This window comes from Paroedura picta, chromosome 1 (genome assembly GCF_049243985.1).
Source record: "Paroedura picta isolate Pp20150507F chromosome 1, Ppicta_v3.0, whole genome shotgun sequence".
Taxonomy (NCBI): domain Eukaryota; kingdom Metazoa; phylum Chordata; class Lepidosauria; order Squamata; family Gekkonidae; genus Paroedura; species Paroedura picta.
In genome coordinates, this window is record NC_135369.1 from 131,662,766 (window position 1) to 131,676,915 (window position 14,150).

At 38.5% G+C, this 14,150-nt stretch overlaps 1 protein-coding gene and 1 long non-coding RNA gene across 9 annotated transcripts in view; one reads left to right on the forward strand and one right to left on the reverse strand.

The window, feature by feature from the left end:
- LOC143820787 (uncharacterized) overlaps positions 1–14,150 on the forward strand; it is a 34,597-nt gene that overhangs the window by 17,788 nt on the left and 2,659 nt on the right. The gene's annotated exons all lie outside the window — the stretch shown is intronic.
- Positions 1,352–14,150, reverse strand: part of MANEA (mannosidase endo-alpha) — a 29,498-nt gene continuing 16,699 nt past the window's right edge. For 5 of the 6 annotated variants that reach the window (XM_077303992.1, XM_077303974.1, XM_077303983.1 and 2 more), the window contains 2 exons: positions 9,783–9,859; positions 1,352–9,447 (listed from right to left, as the gene is read on the reverse strand). In XM_077303992.1, the coding sequence (XP_077160107.1) occupies positions 8,811–9,447; positions 9,783–9,859 (714 nt within the window). In that variant the 3' untranslated portion in view covers positions 1,352–8,810. The remainder of the gene's footprint in view (positions 9,448–9,782; positions 9,860–14,150) is intronic. The other variant, XM_077304015.1, reaches the window with a different exon arrangement.

Genomic DNA, 14,150 nt, shown 5'->3' on the forward strand with positions numbered 1-14,150 from the left:
GCTAATGGGAAGTGTAGTCCATGTACATATGGAGAGTCACAGTTTGGCTGCCCCTGCTTTATAAGGACTCCAGGGGTCTGTTGCTACCCGAGGGAGAACTGAGCACCAGTCCAAACTGCAAAAGACCAGCTATTCAGCTCTACCTCCCTCTATGCCTGAGGCCTTGAAGGAACTTTTGTTGGGGGTGGGGGGCTTAAACCTCTCTTTTTAAAAAGCTGGCTTGGGCCAGTTTTGCAAGCAGAGTACAAATAAATCACTGGTCCAGCATTCTCTGATTTCACTAGCAGTGGATCTCAGACAGAGACTGGAAGGCCCAATGTTTTCAGATTTCAGAAGCCAGGCCCTGGTTAGTACTTGGATGGGAGACCACCAAGGAAGTCCAGCGTTGCTATACAGATGCAGGCAATGTTTTTCTGTGACCTTAAATCCCTACAGGATTGCCATTAATTGGCTGCAACTTGACAGTACTTTCTACCACCATTCAGGCAGACATGAGCCCATCTCCTCACACCTGGCAACTAAACACTTTTAAACTAGTTTTTTAAACTAGACATGACTAATGAGCCCAGGGTTTCTTTCCAAAACACGTTTTGTTTTTTGCTTACAATCTTAGTTTGTAAGCAAAAAGACAAACTACAATTCATTAAGTGTCATGAGACACAGCAGTTTATTGGAGAGTTCTCATTTGACATTTTGGAACTGCACGTGAAAGGGGGAAATTGAGGGCATATATATCAGAGGGTTTTGGTTTACTTTCAAGACAAACAGTCTGAGATTAGAACTAAACACCTATCAGATGTCTTGTGTTTGTAGTTGATGTTAAAACAGTGAATCAACAGTGGTTGATGTTAAAACAGTGAACAAAAGAAGGAACACAATAACCCAACCTGTTACACAAGTCAGGAACCTAAAAGGTTGAGCAGCAGAAGTATATATTGAAATGCAAATATTCTTATTATAATTCATGTGCACATATAAAATATTAAAACATCGACATTAGTCATGCACTACTGCACAAATCCAAAATATTGACACAGGGATAAATGACAAAAAACTAAACATGTTTCAGTCCCTCTTAGGGTCTTCTTCAGAGGTCTAATATTAAAATACAGTCATGTGATGTAATAATGGGTAAGGTTGTAAATAATATAAATGAAGAGGCTCCCACACATATAAAATGTGTCCAGATATATTTCTCTTGGAGCTTTCCAATTAAAATATTTATTCTTCAAAGTTCCGCCCTTATTGAAACCGTCTCTCAGCCTGAGTGTATTCTTATATGTCTCAAAGAATGTAGTGCCATCCCACCCACACTTCTGCCAAAAACTAATCATTCGCACAAGAATGGAAACACATTAATAAGAAATTTTATTTGTTAAAACAATGCTTGTACTCTTTACTTCAAAAGTTAATTACGTAGCAATGGATTTAACAAGGTTTGAATATTTTGAAGTGCATTTTCTATAGGTTACATTTCCTGAGACATGCATAGTATTTGACTTCTGCAAATCAAGCACACATTGTGTATATCATATTATACAACATCAGTGGTGAATATGTCAATGATCAGACTATCTATGTGATTTTGATCATGTGCCACAAAAGTGCAAGTCTAAGTTAAGCATTTTAACCAAGAATGCAAACAATTACTACTATAACTCCAAAACACATATAGAAGTGCCCAAAGCTTTGTTTAGTTCTTCAAGGCTTACAAATGGCTATATAGACCCACAAAATTAAACCTACACATATATACAAGGAATAATTTTAGGAAATGTATCACTTCCAATCAATTGGTCACTATAGTCCTTGTTAAAATTGCTGAAGACTACACAGGATTTTCAGGGGCTTGTGGGAGAAATTGGATTCCACAGATATTTATAAAGGCTCCCAGAAAAAATAGGCAGCTTAGATTTAGAAGACATTTGTATCTGTTTCCCTTCTAGAGCTCACTGAATTGTACTGTAAATTTCAGATAGCTCAAGGAAGGCTCAGTGGCTTCCAAAACTCTAGTTTAAAAATTGCAGAGTTACTTCAAGTGTTCCAACATGGAAAACTTTTCCATGCAAGAAAAAAACCATGGTGTGATGATCATAGATTTGTTTATTTGTCCATATCAACAACGAACCATTTTTGAGCCCAGCTTTGTAGTAAAAACATTCATTTAAAACACTTGTTTTCTGCTGTCTCAGAGAAGGTTGCCCAAGGTGGCTAACAGTTATTTCATTAAAACTGTGACAAAGAAGAGTATATTGTGGGTAGCTCTTTTGATGGGGCTCTATGCTGGCATTAATAGGCTTACTGGTTCAAAAGACATACTGGCAACCCATTCAGCCCACAATGCTGCTGTTGACGGTGATCACATTTCTGTGTTTCAAAATGTTTCAAAATGCTGGCAGGGGCTCATGGGAATTGTAGTCCATGGACATCTGCAGGACCACAGGTTGACTACCCCTTCCAGAAAGCACAAGTTACTAAAAATATTCTAATTTATTCTTTTCAGGTTCAGTTTTTAGGAATTTAGTCCAAAGCATAATATTAAGATTGCTGATGTCTTTCAGAAATTCACTAGATTGTCTTTTCTTTCAGTGGAGAATGTTTTATAGCCAATACTTTGCTGACTCGTTTTTCTCTGAATCTGCATAATCTCATTTAAAAGAATATAAGGCATTTTGAAAATTTTCATCCAGAATTCTATTCTTATGTTGGACATAAAATCCACAAGGAAAGAATTCCCAACAAACTGTGAGAAAAACAGATGCTTCTTTACATAAAGGAATTAAATTCTGGAAAGATACAACAAAATAGATTTCTTAAAAAAAAATCCAAGTCTAAGGCTTTTTAAAAATGTCATATGATCCATCACTACTTAACATCAATTCAGCCATATCTATACATCTGTGAAAATAAATCATCAATGTTAAAAAGCACTGCCTTGATTTTATAGCACTTAAACCCCCCAAGATACAGTAAAAATATATCGGTATAAATATGTGCTATTAAATAAGACAATAAAGTAGGAAATTCAGATTAAGCTCTATGGAAGTTTCAAAAAGGTAAATTCATAATTTACTTTTGCAGCTAAATGGATGCTTAACTGTAAAATACACATGTCACAGCTATCAAATTATGTATGCTATCTTCCATAATGTTAACAATAGCAGGTGTCTGCCAATTTTCCAGTAGTTGCTTTATTATATGTTGGTGCAAATATCATATTTCTAACAGCCATGAAAGCCTACACCATATGAAAATATTCACACAGAACTAGGGTGTAGTGTTCTGCAACCCCCACCCCCACAAAAAAACTTTGCACAACTAAGTTTATTTTGTCGCTAAAAAATAGCAATATTCCAGCACAAGGGAATTTGCATCAGGTTTATCAAAACCTCACCAATAACATGTCATAGCAGACTTTTAACCACATTTTATAGAAATGCATTTTTCCAGAAATGAAGGCAACTAAAGAGATAAAGAAAAGAAACAGGAAAGGAAAAGAAAAGAAAGGAAGACAAGTAAAAAAAAAAGAAAGAAAAAGAAACAGTTTTGGAGAAACCCTCTAGCCCAGCCTTTCTCAACATTTTTTACCATTGAGAAACCCCTGAAACATTCTTCAGGCTTTGAGAAACTCCAGAAGTGGCATGATCAAGCAGAATATGGTTGGAAGGTTTAGCTGTGTACATGCCCACCCAGAGGCCCTCCCCTTTCCACCCCCCTCAAGGCCCATCATTGGCCATTTTGGGAGGGGGGGACATGTTGAAATGACCATATATAGTCATATTAGCCAATAAATGTTAAACAAATTTTAAAATTAAAAACGAATTAACTCCTACGCATTCAGGAAACCCGTATAGGGTTGTTAAGAAACCACAGAGTTTCACGAAACCCTGGTTGCACGAAAGTCTGCTCTAGCCAAAGGCCTATTTCACTTGGGACTACAATCAATCGTGCTGGGAATTATTATAAAGAAGAAATGAAATACAGCTAAATTGAACGCTAGAAATGTGTAAGAAGGGCAGGTACTAGAAAATACTGATAGCCATCATCTCAAATATTATAACTCCAACAATGTTGCTCCTTAAATGTATCAAATAGAAGACTTCTGGCCACTTTCTAAAATTCTGACAGAGAATGGTGGGCCCAGCCACAAAATGATGGTTGTTCAAGGTGGTAGTCAGTCACAGCTCACCTTCAGTTACATAGCAAAGATCTTTATGCTGTGGTGGCTGCAACCGTCACCAAAGCAATCTTTTAAAAAATCTGTACATTAATCAAATCCCCAAGAACCAATCAGAAGATTTGCTGGGCTAAAGGCCATGTGGACATGCCCACTTTCTAAAACACTTGGCTAGCACCATGGTAGGTGTTGGTGGGTACTATGGTATCTACGACCACCATGCTGTAGAAAATTCTACACAATTTATACAATTATTTAGTTAAGAACAGGATTTATTAACTTTAATCTGTCTACATAAGGGAATTCCTCCAATTCTTCTCTCTGCTAAGAAAAGACAAATGAGTCATCATGGTTATTATTTCTGTAGATTTTCAAACTACACAGCAGAAAGACATTTGCAAAACATACTGCATTTTCCACTGAAATTATATTGTACAAACTAAGACATTTTAAACAGCTTTTGATAGTACAAAGTTCCGAAATGTGAACAAAATAACATCCCAAATAATAAAGCACTACTTCAAAAATGACTTAAGCAGCATCAGCATATTTTAACAAATGTTTCACAAAAGAAAAAGACAGTCTGTCTCCTGTACAATTGAATACTATTCTCATGGAATCTGCAAAACAATTTCTTTGTAAAGAAAAAGAGATATTACACACAATCCTATACATGTTTCATTATCACACACAAAAATGTTATTTCTCTATTATTTCCCACAGATTACAGTGGTTTTATCCATGTTTTAAACCTCTAGCATAAATGTGCAGAAAATGCCTCCTTTTCTTTCATTTATTAACATGCTATATACATTACCAAAAAATCCTTTTGCACAATACAATTGTGCAGAGAGCTCATTATGTTAAAGCAAATTACAATATCTTTCCTGTAAACCAGACTTTTACAACTTATTTGCAACTTTTTTGTCACTATTGGGATACCTGTTTAGTTCAGACAGAAAAAGGAAGCGTGAATTTATAAGCAACACAGGTATTCATAAAATCAGCAGCCCCTTGGTTAAACTGTTAAGCTCTAAAATTAAGCACTCCACGTTGTTCTTGCAACATGATATATATTTCCTAGCTCACAGGAAAGTATTAATTTAAAAATAGTGGTGGTGAGATTGAACTCTTAATGTATTAGAACCTTGTACAAGGAAAGAGTTACTATTGAGCAAAAAGGTATAAGTATTTTATTAAAATATATAAACTTAGATGGAACAGCTGCTTTAAACTTATTGGAAATCTGATTGGAAGTATGCAAGGGATTTAATCTGTGCATAAATTAACTGGCTTTATATCACAGGCTTTTATTCCAGGAGGCAGTGAGGCCTTGATAAAGTTACTAATTAGCCTTTAAACCTGTGCCTACATAGCTTCTGATTGTGTTTCCTTTGGGTTACAACTATTCACCATGTAGCCTATGAGCTAGATTTTCTGATAGAATTTATTTGTATTTGTTACTCCACTACCCAGAGAAACAATAGATTTTGAGGCTAATTGGCAATATGAGGGAAGCCTCAAATTAACACTGTATATTATTTATGTACTGTGTTCTAGCATTTCCAAATGTTTCTATATAGTATGATGAACGGGAGCTGCAATTAAAAATATATAAGCAAACAAGTTATAAAATCTTAAGTTGTTATTTTTAAAGACCGGCAGTATGAAAAATGAAACATGCATATGCAGAAAACATTAAATTGATAAGGATATATAAAGTGTCTAAACAGCAGTGGTGAAATAGCTTTAAGAACATGGCTATTCAGAATCTTTAAATCTTTATAAATAAATAGAGAAGGGATCCTGTTTAAGGGCATAAACCATTCTTGAACTTGTAAAGCCAATCTGGAAACAGCTACATTAGTTTCCAATTTATTTCTGGGCTCAGTTCAAAGGCTGGAGTTAACCTGTATTTGAGTCCCTAGGAAGCTCTACTCGCAACTGACCACATAGTGTCTTTTGGTCCTACCCTCAATGAGTATATTCAGTAAAGGGAAGGGTCTTTCTTCTCAGGAACTGAGTTATTTATTTTTAACTCTTCCAGAAATGTTGATTAGCAGCTCCTCTGTACCTACCTTCCACAAACAACTTAAAAGTGCCTTTGATTAAGTAGGTCTTCTGCTGAGCAATTTTATTGGGCTGTTCTGTTTGCAGTCTAATTATAGGACACCTGAGATTGTGATTTATAACTTGTTTTGAAGCTTTTAAAAAGTAATTACACATTTGTAAACTGCTTTGAGTAATGAAGTCAGATAAAATTTTAATAATAAAACTGGCCAATGGCTTTGGTAATCTTGCAGGTGTATTTTTAAAGCCTAAAAATAGTCACTTTCTGCAGAATGACTAAATAAATAGAGGCTTTGTAAAGAAAATACATTAAGAATGTAATTATATTTACATTTTCAGTGCAGTTTGCCAGTGTGAATTTTATTTTATGAGCTCTCAGAACATTTTTAGTGACTGAAAATGAATGGATTTACAGAACTTGTGGGGTGTTAAAATGCAGAAATTAAGATATATGAACCAAGGGGATGGTATTCAAGTTTTCCAACTTACTTCAAGGAAATATCCATATAATCCCATGGGAGTCAAATCAGTTTAAGTATAGGTAAGGTAAAGGTAAAGGTATCCCCTGTGCAAGCACCGAGTCACATCTGACCCTTGAGGTGACGCCCTCCAGCGTTTTCATGGCAGACTCAATACGGGGTGGTTTGCCAGTGCCTTCCTCAGTCATTACCACTTACCCCCCAGCAAGCTGGGTACTCATTTTACTGATCTCGGAAGGATGGAAGGCTGAGTCAACCTTGAGCCGGCTGCTGGGATCGAACTCCCAGCCTCATGGGCAAAGCTTTCAGATGGCTGCCTTACCACTCTGCGCCACAAGAGGCTCCTATTAAGTATATATGACCACAACATAAGATTAAAGCCTCAAAATTATGTCAAAACAAAACAGCATAACCCTCAGTCCCCTCCATCTTCTATTAACCAATGTAGCAGAGTATACTTTTCAAAGCTCCAAAAGCAAGCGCACATAATACACACCATATCAGTCTTAAGGATTTGTTGTATTAGATTTGGACACGTGCCAAGGCAGCACAGAAGAGAGGCACTTTTAGTTTTAGACCTCATAAGGCACTCACTGTGACCACAACATCTTGCTACCTACTACTAAGGAAGTATTTGAAGCACAGATATGCTGGTGGTACAGCCCTCTTACAAGGTTCTGCCATTTCAAAATGCATGTGATAGACATCATGTTTTAATGGAACACTATATTAAAGTCTTCTCTGTGAGAAAAATGTACGTGCTAGACATAAGTCTAAAAACATCAAATGAAATAAACTTCTGTTGTCAATTAGCTGAGTTTTTAACAAATTATTTCAGGATAAACCACAATGAAAGTACCTTGATATAAGCTATTCTCAACACTCCCTGAGCCCTGTGAGAGGAGACTGTACTTTGAGCATACTCAGTTATATCAACTTCTTAGCCTTTTATCACCAGGATATAATTCTGGTTGCTTCTGTCTTGAGCACATACATATCCCACTACCTCTATTTATCATTTCCTTTTCAGATGAGAATGAACTGAAGGAAGGGCCTCTCTACATTATTTTTTAACTTCTGCAGTTTTCTTATGACTGGCAATTCACATTGTTAATAATAATTTTCTTTAAAAAGTGAAACCTTCTTAAGCAATTTTTCTTCTTTGAGGATTATTTCTGCCCTCAGATATTTCTCTTTTCCATTTTGTAATAATTTCATATAATCTCAAAGCTCCATTCTTGCTCACAATAATATTGCTTACATAACAAGTTGGTTGTAAAGTGAACATTTTCACAGAATACTAAATATTTACTTCATTCATAGCAAAGTATTAACAGCTATGACTAACAATTGCACATCACTCATCTTTTCTACCAGTTAAAGCAAATATAAAGAAAAACCTTCCAGGTTCTAGGAAGAATACAAAATATATATACTTTGGGCAGAAAAAAAGATGAGTCTTGTGTAGTTCTCGGTCATTTTAATGTTGTTTGCACAGGAAGTCTTAAGAGAGTTTGCAATTTACTGTTTCATGCACCACATATACATTAATCTTTTTAAAATTATGGATGTAGACAGTTGATCACAGTTGTTTCAAGGCCTTTACCTAAAGCCCAGAAGGGCTTATATGCACAATAATTGGTTTTCGTTTGTTTCCAGCTCACATACCACACGAAAAGCTACTGCTTCTGAAGTCTGCTTACCTTTTGGAGGAAGCTTCTTGGGGTCTGCAGCTTTTGTCCACCCCACCCCGGGACAGAAATGGAAAATTCAGAACCCCAGTTGCTTTCAGACCTACATAGTTGTTTGGATGACATCCAGAGTTCCATATCACTCTCCTTGAATTAACAATAACATTTTCTAGACAAAGACCTAATACTGTACAAAGATATTCTCAATATGCTGTGAAAGAATTCAAGGAGCTAGTATTGCTTGACATTGCTACCTTTACTCCTTAAAGAAAAAAAAATTCTCTAGTGAAGGTATGGAATAGTGAACAAGTTAAAACTTCTATAATATACGTGACACAGTGTGAAGGGTTCCTTATGGAGCTGAATCCATTAAGAAACTAATACAGTAGTACCTCATGTAAGCCACTGTTCTTTTTCCTGGCTGTATTTTTCAGACCACTTGCGAGTGAGCTCCAGATAAATATTTGGTTTATGGGGTTGATAGTCTAGGTAAACAGTCTTTCCAGTCTTCTTTGGAATGGCTTTTTCAATCTGAGTTCCTTCATGCCATTCATTAAAAGAGGTGATGGAAATTATTTCAGGTCGTACTAGAAGTGCTGCACTGAATGCTGTCTCATAGTATTTCCCATTGACACGGTTCCGGGTATTGTGGTTGTTCCATGGTCGGATGCTGGTATCTATATAACCTGGACCCACGCTTGGAATAAACATTAGATTGTTCTTGTCACAAAAGGCTTTCAAACTAGGCCAGTTATGATGACTTGAGCCATAGGAAAAGCCATTAGTTGCAAAGTAGGTATAAATTCCATCAAAGCCACTTCTGAGGATTTCATGCTTATGTTTTTCTTCCACAAGAAGGGCGATGAATAAGCTATCATATGGTGTATTGCGTATACTCTGGGATCCTGATACTGTGAGCAGATTGGCCCACATTTCAGGAATTGTGATATATGAATCATAAACGTAAAACATGGGATAGGTTCTACCTGTGCTAACTTTATGTCTATAGAACCCTGGATGATCTCCATATCTAAAAACAAACAAACAAAAAACATAGTAAGCAATGGCTTTATACCTCAAAAACAAAACAATGCCCAACTTATAGACTCAATAGTTTTACTGCATATGCCAGTATTCACAATCCCAAGTTACATTACAACTCAAATGTGTTTTCATATTTAGCATCTGATAATTTGCAGGTATATAAAATCTCTTAAGACTAGATCGAATCAAAATACGTCAGGCCATATCAAAAGGAAATTTAACTGAGGGTCATAAGCTTAACTGATGGCAGCATGAGATACATAAAAAAGTGTGCATATAGACCATCGGACATGTTGAAATGTTTTTTCAGAAAACACTTACTTGTCTATGATGTATTTGACATTGTTGTACATACTACGATCATCTCTGTCTTTGTATGGTTCAATATGAAAAGTGACCTGCATGGTGAAAATTTTGGACAGGAAGTTTAAAAAGTAACTAATACTACCAATTTAGGAGTGCATAACCTGAGATTAGTACAACCTATTTTTTTCTCTTAACAAAAATAAGTTTGGGATGCAACGGGACTAGATTAAACAACCAAGTTGGACCATACAGCTACTAAAACAGGGCAGGGGTCACTGTAAAGTAACCATGGGAATTTCATCCAATATAAAACAACACAGCCAGAGTTTGCGTCAGATCTCTCTATGTGGATGGCTTTTTGTGGCTTGATTAGATGTACAAGATCAACATTTCATGTTTTATTGTGCATGAACCCATACATATAAACACTTATTCTAACCTGCTACAATTTGACAAAAAATTGGTAAGACAATTTGCAGCTGGACAGTCTACTGATGAAGAATTACTACCTTCTGCCTTTCATCAGCCATTGTGTCTCCTGTCTTCTCTTTTGGGACCATGTAATGACCATTAGCAATAAAGCCTCAGGTAGAATCTGGGAGGCCATAGCACTAAGTTAACATTTACTTAGGGAAGCACAATTGATCTGAGAACTGGTGAAGTGTGTTAAATCAAGGAGAAGTGGGTTAAACCAAGATACCAAGAATGTCAGTCCTAATACAACATTGTAACCATTATATTACATTAACATAACACTAGGGTTACTGTCATATTTCGCAGGAAAAAAATGCCCCTTTTAATGGGATGTTATTAATCAGGCAATGTTATTTACCTCCATGCTATGAAAACTTTCAGCTTCTCATATCCACATGTCCCTATTAAAAAGGTCCACAGGCCTGTTGGCAACCCTAATTAACACTCTGGGGAAAATCTTTGGCTATTACCAAAACTGTCTTTTTGTTGCTGAGAAAGATCCCAATTTCTAAAGTATTTGTTTAATAAGCATGGGGAAGAGGTAAGTATCCATTGTTTAACAGGAATAATACCTCACTTTACACTTATTTACAAAGAAGTTAGGCATAATCTATAGGAACTGGAAATAAGGACGAGGTAAAAATGTAAAAGAAATATTAGTCATTTAATCAGCTGAATTCTAGCTCATAAAAGAATTTCTAAATTCATTTATATATTAGTAAATACAGTAATTCAGACGAAAAAGTATATTTCTTTTTAGACAATACACTAGAATGGAAAATTATTTTGCTGATTAAATTCTAGGGTTGTCTGGTTGTCACAGCTAACTTCAACAGGACAAGGCCTTGGAAACATTTATATGCTGCATATATCAATAGTATACAATTTTTCTCCCAGTCTTCCCCAGAAACTTTGTTCTTGTGTGCCCAATAACAATGCTTTTACTGTATATTATTCCTTCTAGGGCGGGTGTCATCAACCCCCAGTCAGCGGCCCAGTGCCTGGCCGCGAGAGCCTTGGCAGCAGGCTACGGCTCCCTTTCCCCACCCCCCCCGCAGCGAGAAGCTCGCCAGGCCGTGAGCAAATCGGCCGCCGAAGTGGCTGATTAACTCGTGGCCTGGCAAGCTTCTTGCTGCGGGAGGGGGGGGAGAGGGAAGTGCGACAGCCGGCATGCCAGTGGTGCAAGCGCGGACCCGCCACGCATGCGCATTTGCGCATGCCGGGAGCACAAATGCACATGCATGGCAGTTCCATGCATGCGCGAAACGGCCGCACATGTGCACTTGCGCCACCACCATGCGCAAATGCACATGTGCAGCGGGTCCACGCATGCATGTTTGCGTGGGGCCCCGGGTCGCCCTCTTCACCTACCCCTTGGCAAAGGGGCCGCAACCTTAAAAAGGTTGCGGACCACTGTTCTAGGCAACTAGCTCCTCTGCTGAAAACTAAATTGAGACACTTGCTATACTGCCTTTGCTGTATTTAATTGGCCAGTTTGTGGCTAGTCTCCTGACACTGGTGGAGTATGTGTTAAACATAACACCACCCCTCCACAAAAAAATAAGCTGTATATTGCCAAGTTGATCTTTGACCTATAGCACAACTTTCACCAAACAACTGCTATTTGTAGATTAGCTAAGGCATTGTACAATATGGCTTTCCACATCAGTAAAGGCCAATATTAAGGTTTTATGTTGGTCTGAGAACGAAGCAGGTTTCCAAATGGGATTGCTTTAGCACATATTGCAATGTTTTCCTATGATTTGCACACATGTAGGCAGAAAGTAAGATGCAGAAGTCAAAATAATGTTTTAAATGGAATTTATAAAAGCATTTTTACCTTGAACTGTTGAGTCAGTTAATTGGTTAATATAATTAAAAGATTTTGAAAGTACCCATCTTATTTAGTAAGCAAGTTTTAACCTTGTGATTTTTAATAAAACTACTTACTATAGATGGAAATTGCCATTTTAGAAAAATACTTTCCCCTTTACAGAGGAGGGAGCATGTCTTCTGACTATGACTTTTCCTTTTGTAGAACAGTCCATGGGATCCTTTTTTCTTAACAATATGACATTAGAACAGAGGACCTCCTGTCTTTTTGATCCTTTGGAAACTTTCAGTATTTTGAGAGCAGGTGGTAACTGCCAGTCCAAAATGGTTACCACAGGAGGCACAGCAAAACACAATGCCTCCCCCTCCTTACTTTGAAAAAGAATTGCAAAATGGAAATGAAAAGAAACAGAGGGAAGTCAGTAAAGAGAAGGGGGGAATAGAAAGAAGGAACATTTAAAAGGGGGAATGGAATCACAAAGAGCCAACCTGGTGTAATGGTTAGGAGCGTGGACTCTAATCTGGCGAGCTGGATTTGATTCCCCGCTCCCCCATATACAGCCAGCTGGATGACCTTGGGCTCACCGCAGCACTGAAAAAAGCTTTTTTGACACAGAAGTAATATCATGGCTCTCTCAGCTTCTCCTACCTCACAGGGTCTCTGTTGGGGAGAGAAAAGGGAAGGCGATTGTAAGCCGCTTTGAGATTCCTTCTGGTAGAAAAAAGTGCCATATAAGGACCGAATCTTCTTCTTCAAAAATAGATGCTTACTAGTTGTCCTGGTCCTCCAACAAGTGCCGCTGCTGCCATGCTTTCATCTGAATAAGTGAGGCTTAAAAAATAGCGGGAGCTAGAGGAAGTACTAGAGGGTCCGTGGTATCACAAAGGCACTTGGGGGACCCTAAATTCATGAGAAAAATTCAAAGTCTGCACAAACACTCAGAACTGTATTTGTGTCAGCGGTCATTTCATTTGCTTAAAAAACCTAAACTGCACAGTAAGATAAAAGCCTACAAAGTAAGTCTCACAATGGGAAAATTATGCTTGACACATTTGTAAGAGAAGTAATTAATCCTTAGTAAGCAGCTACATGAAAGTGAAAAACAAACTGAAGTGAATATACAATAAGGATGTAAAAGACTCCATGTGAAATTCTGACAAAATATTCTACTATAATTGATTACACAACAAGAAGAAAATGTAAAACCACAACAGTAGTATACTTGTCCACATAACAATATGCAAAGGCAAAATGTAAAGTATGATTAATACTAGATGTATTAAGTACTGCATGTAGAAAGTACTACAGAAACAAATTTTAATTAATACAACTTCAAGTAAAGTTTATACCTCATAATAATAATAATAACAACAACAACAACAATAATAATCTTTAACTGCTCCTGCGGAGCGGATAAAATAAAACAGTAAGGGCCCCGAGGGCGGGCCCTGTCCAGGATGAGGAAGGGTGCCGATTGGCCCCTTCCCCCAGACTGACAATCGGAGGGACCGATCGACAGGCGCTTTGCGCCTGCCGATTGGGCCCTCTGATTGTCAGTCCGGCGGCAAGGGACCAATCGTGAGCCGCGCAAAGCACGGATCGCGATTGGTCCCTTGCCGCTGGACTGGCGAATCCGCCCCCCTCCAACACTGGCTGCGTTCGCCAGGCTGCCGCCATTTGCAGCCTCACTGCCCAGACGAGCGGCGCCCTGCAAAGGTCAGCTGCGCTGGTGCAAACACGCGGCTCCAAACACGCAGCAGCAGCAACAGCACACGGTGAGAGCCGCACCCAACAGATGGCGGCAAAAGGCAGTGCTCGACGGCGGCGCCCATCGCTCACACGTGCCAACAACAGCTGCGGCCAACAGCTGCACACATGAGGAGACGGCAGGCGGCGGCTGGTGCCGGCAGCTCCCGCCGACACCCATCGACGCCAGTAGAAAGAGGCCACCGCCACCCTGTGGCGGAGCTGGTGCCCAGCAGCGGCAACACCACCTGGGTGCGGCGCCGAGCTACCGCCCGACCCCACTCTCTCCTGAGCCCGCCTCCACTGTTCACACCGGCTGGCACACACGT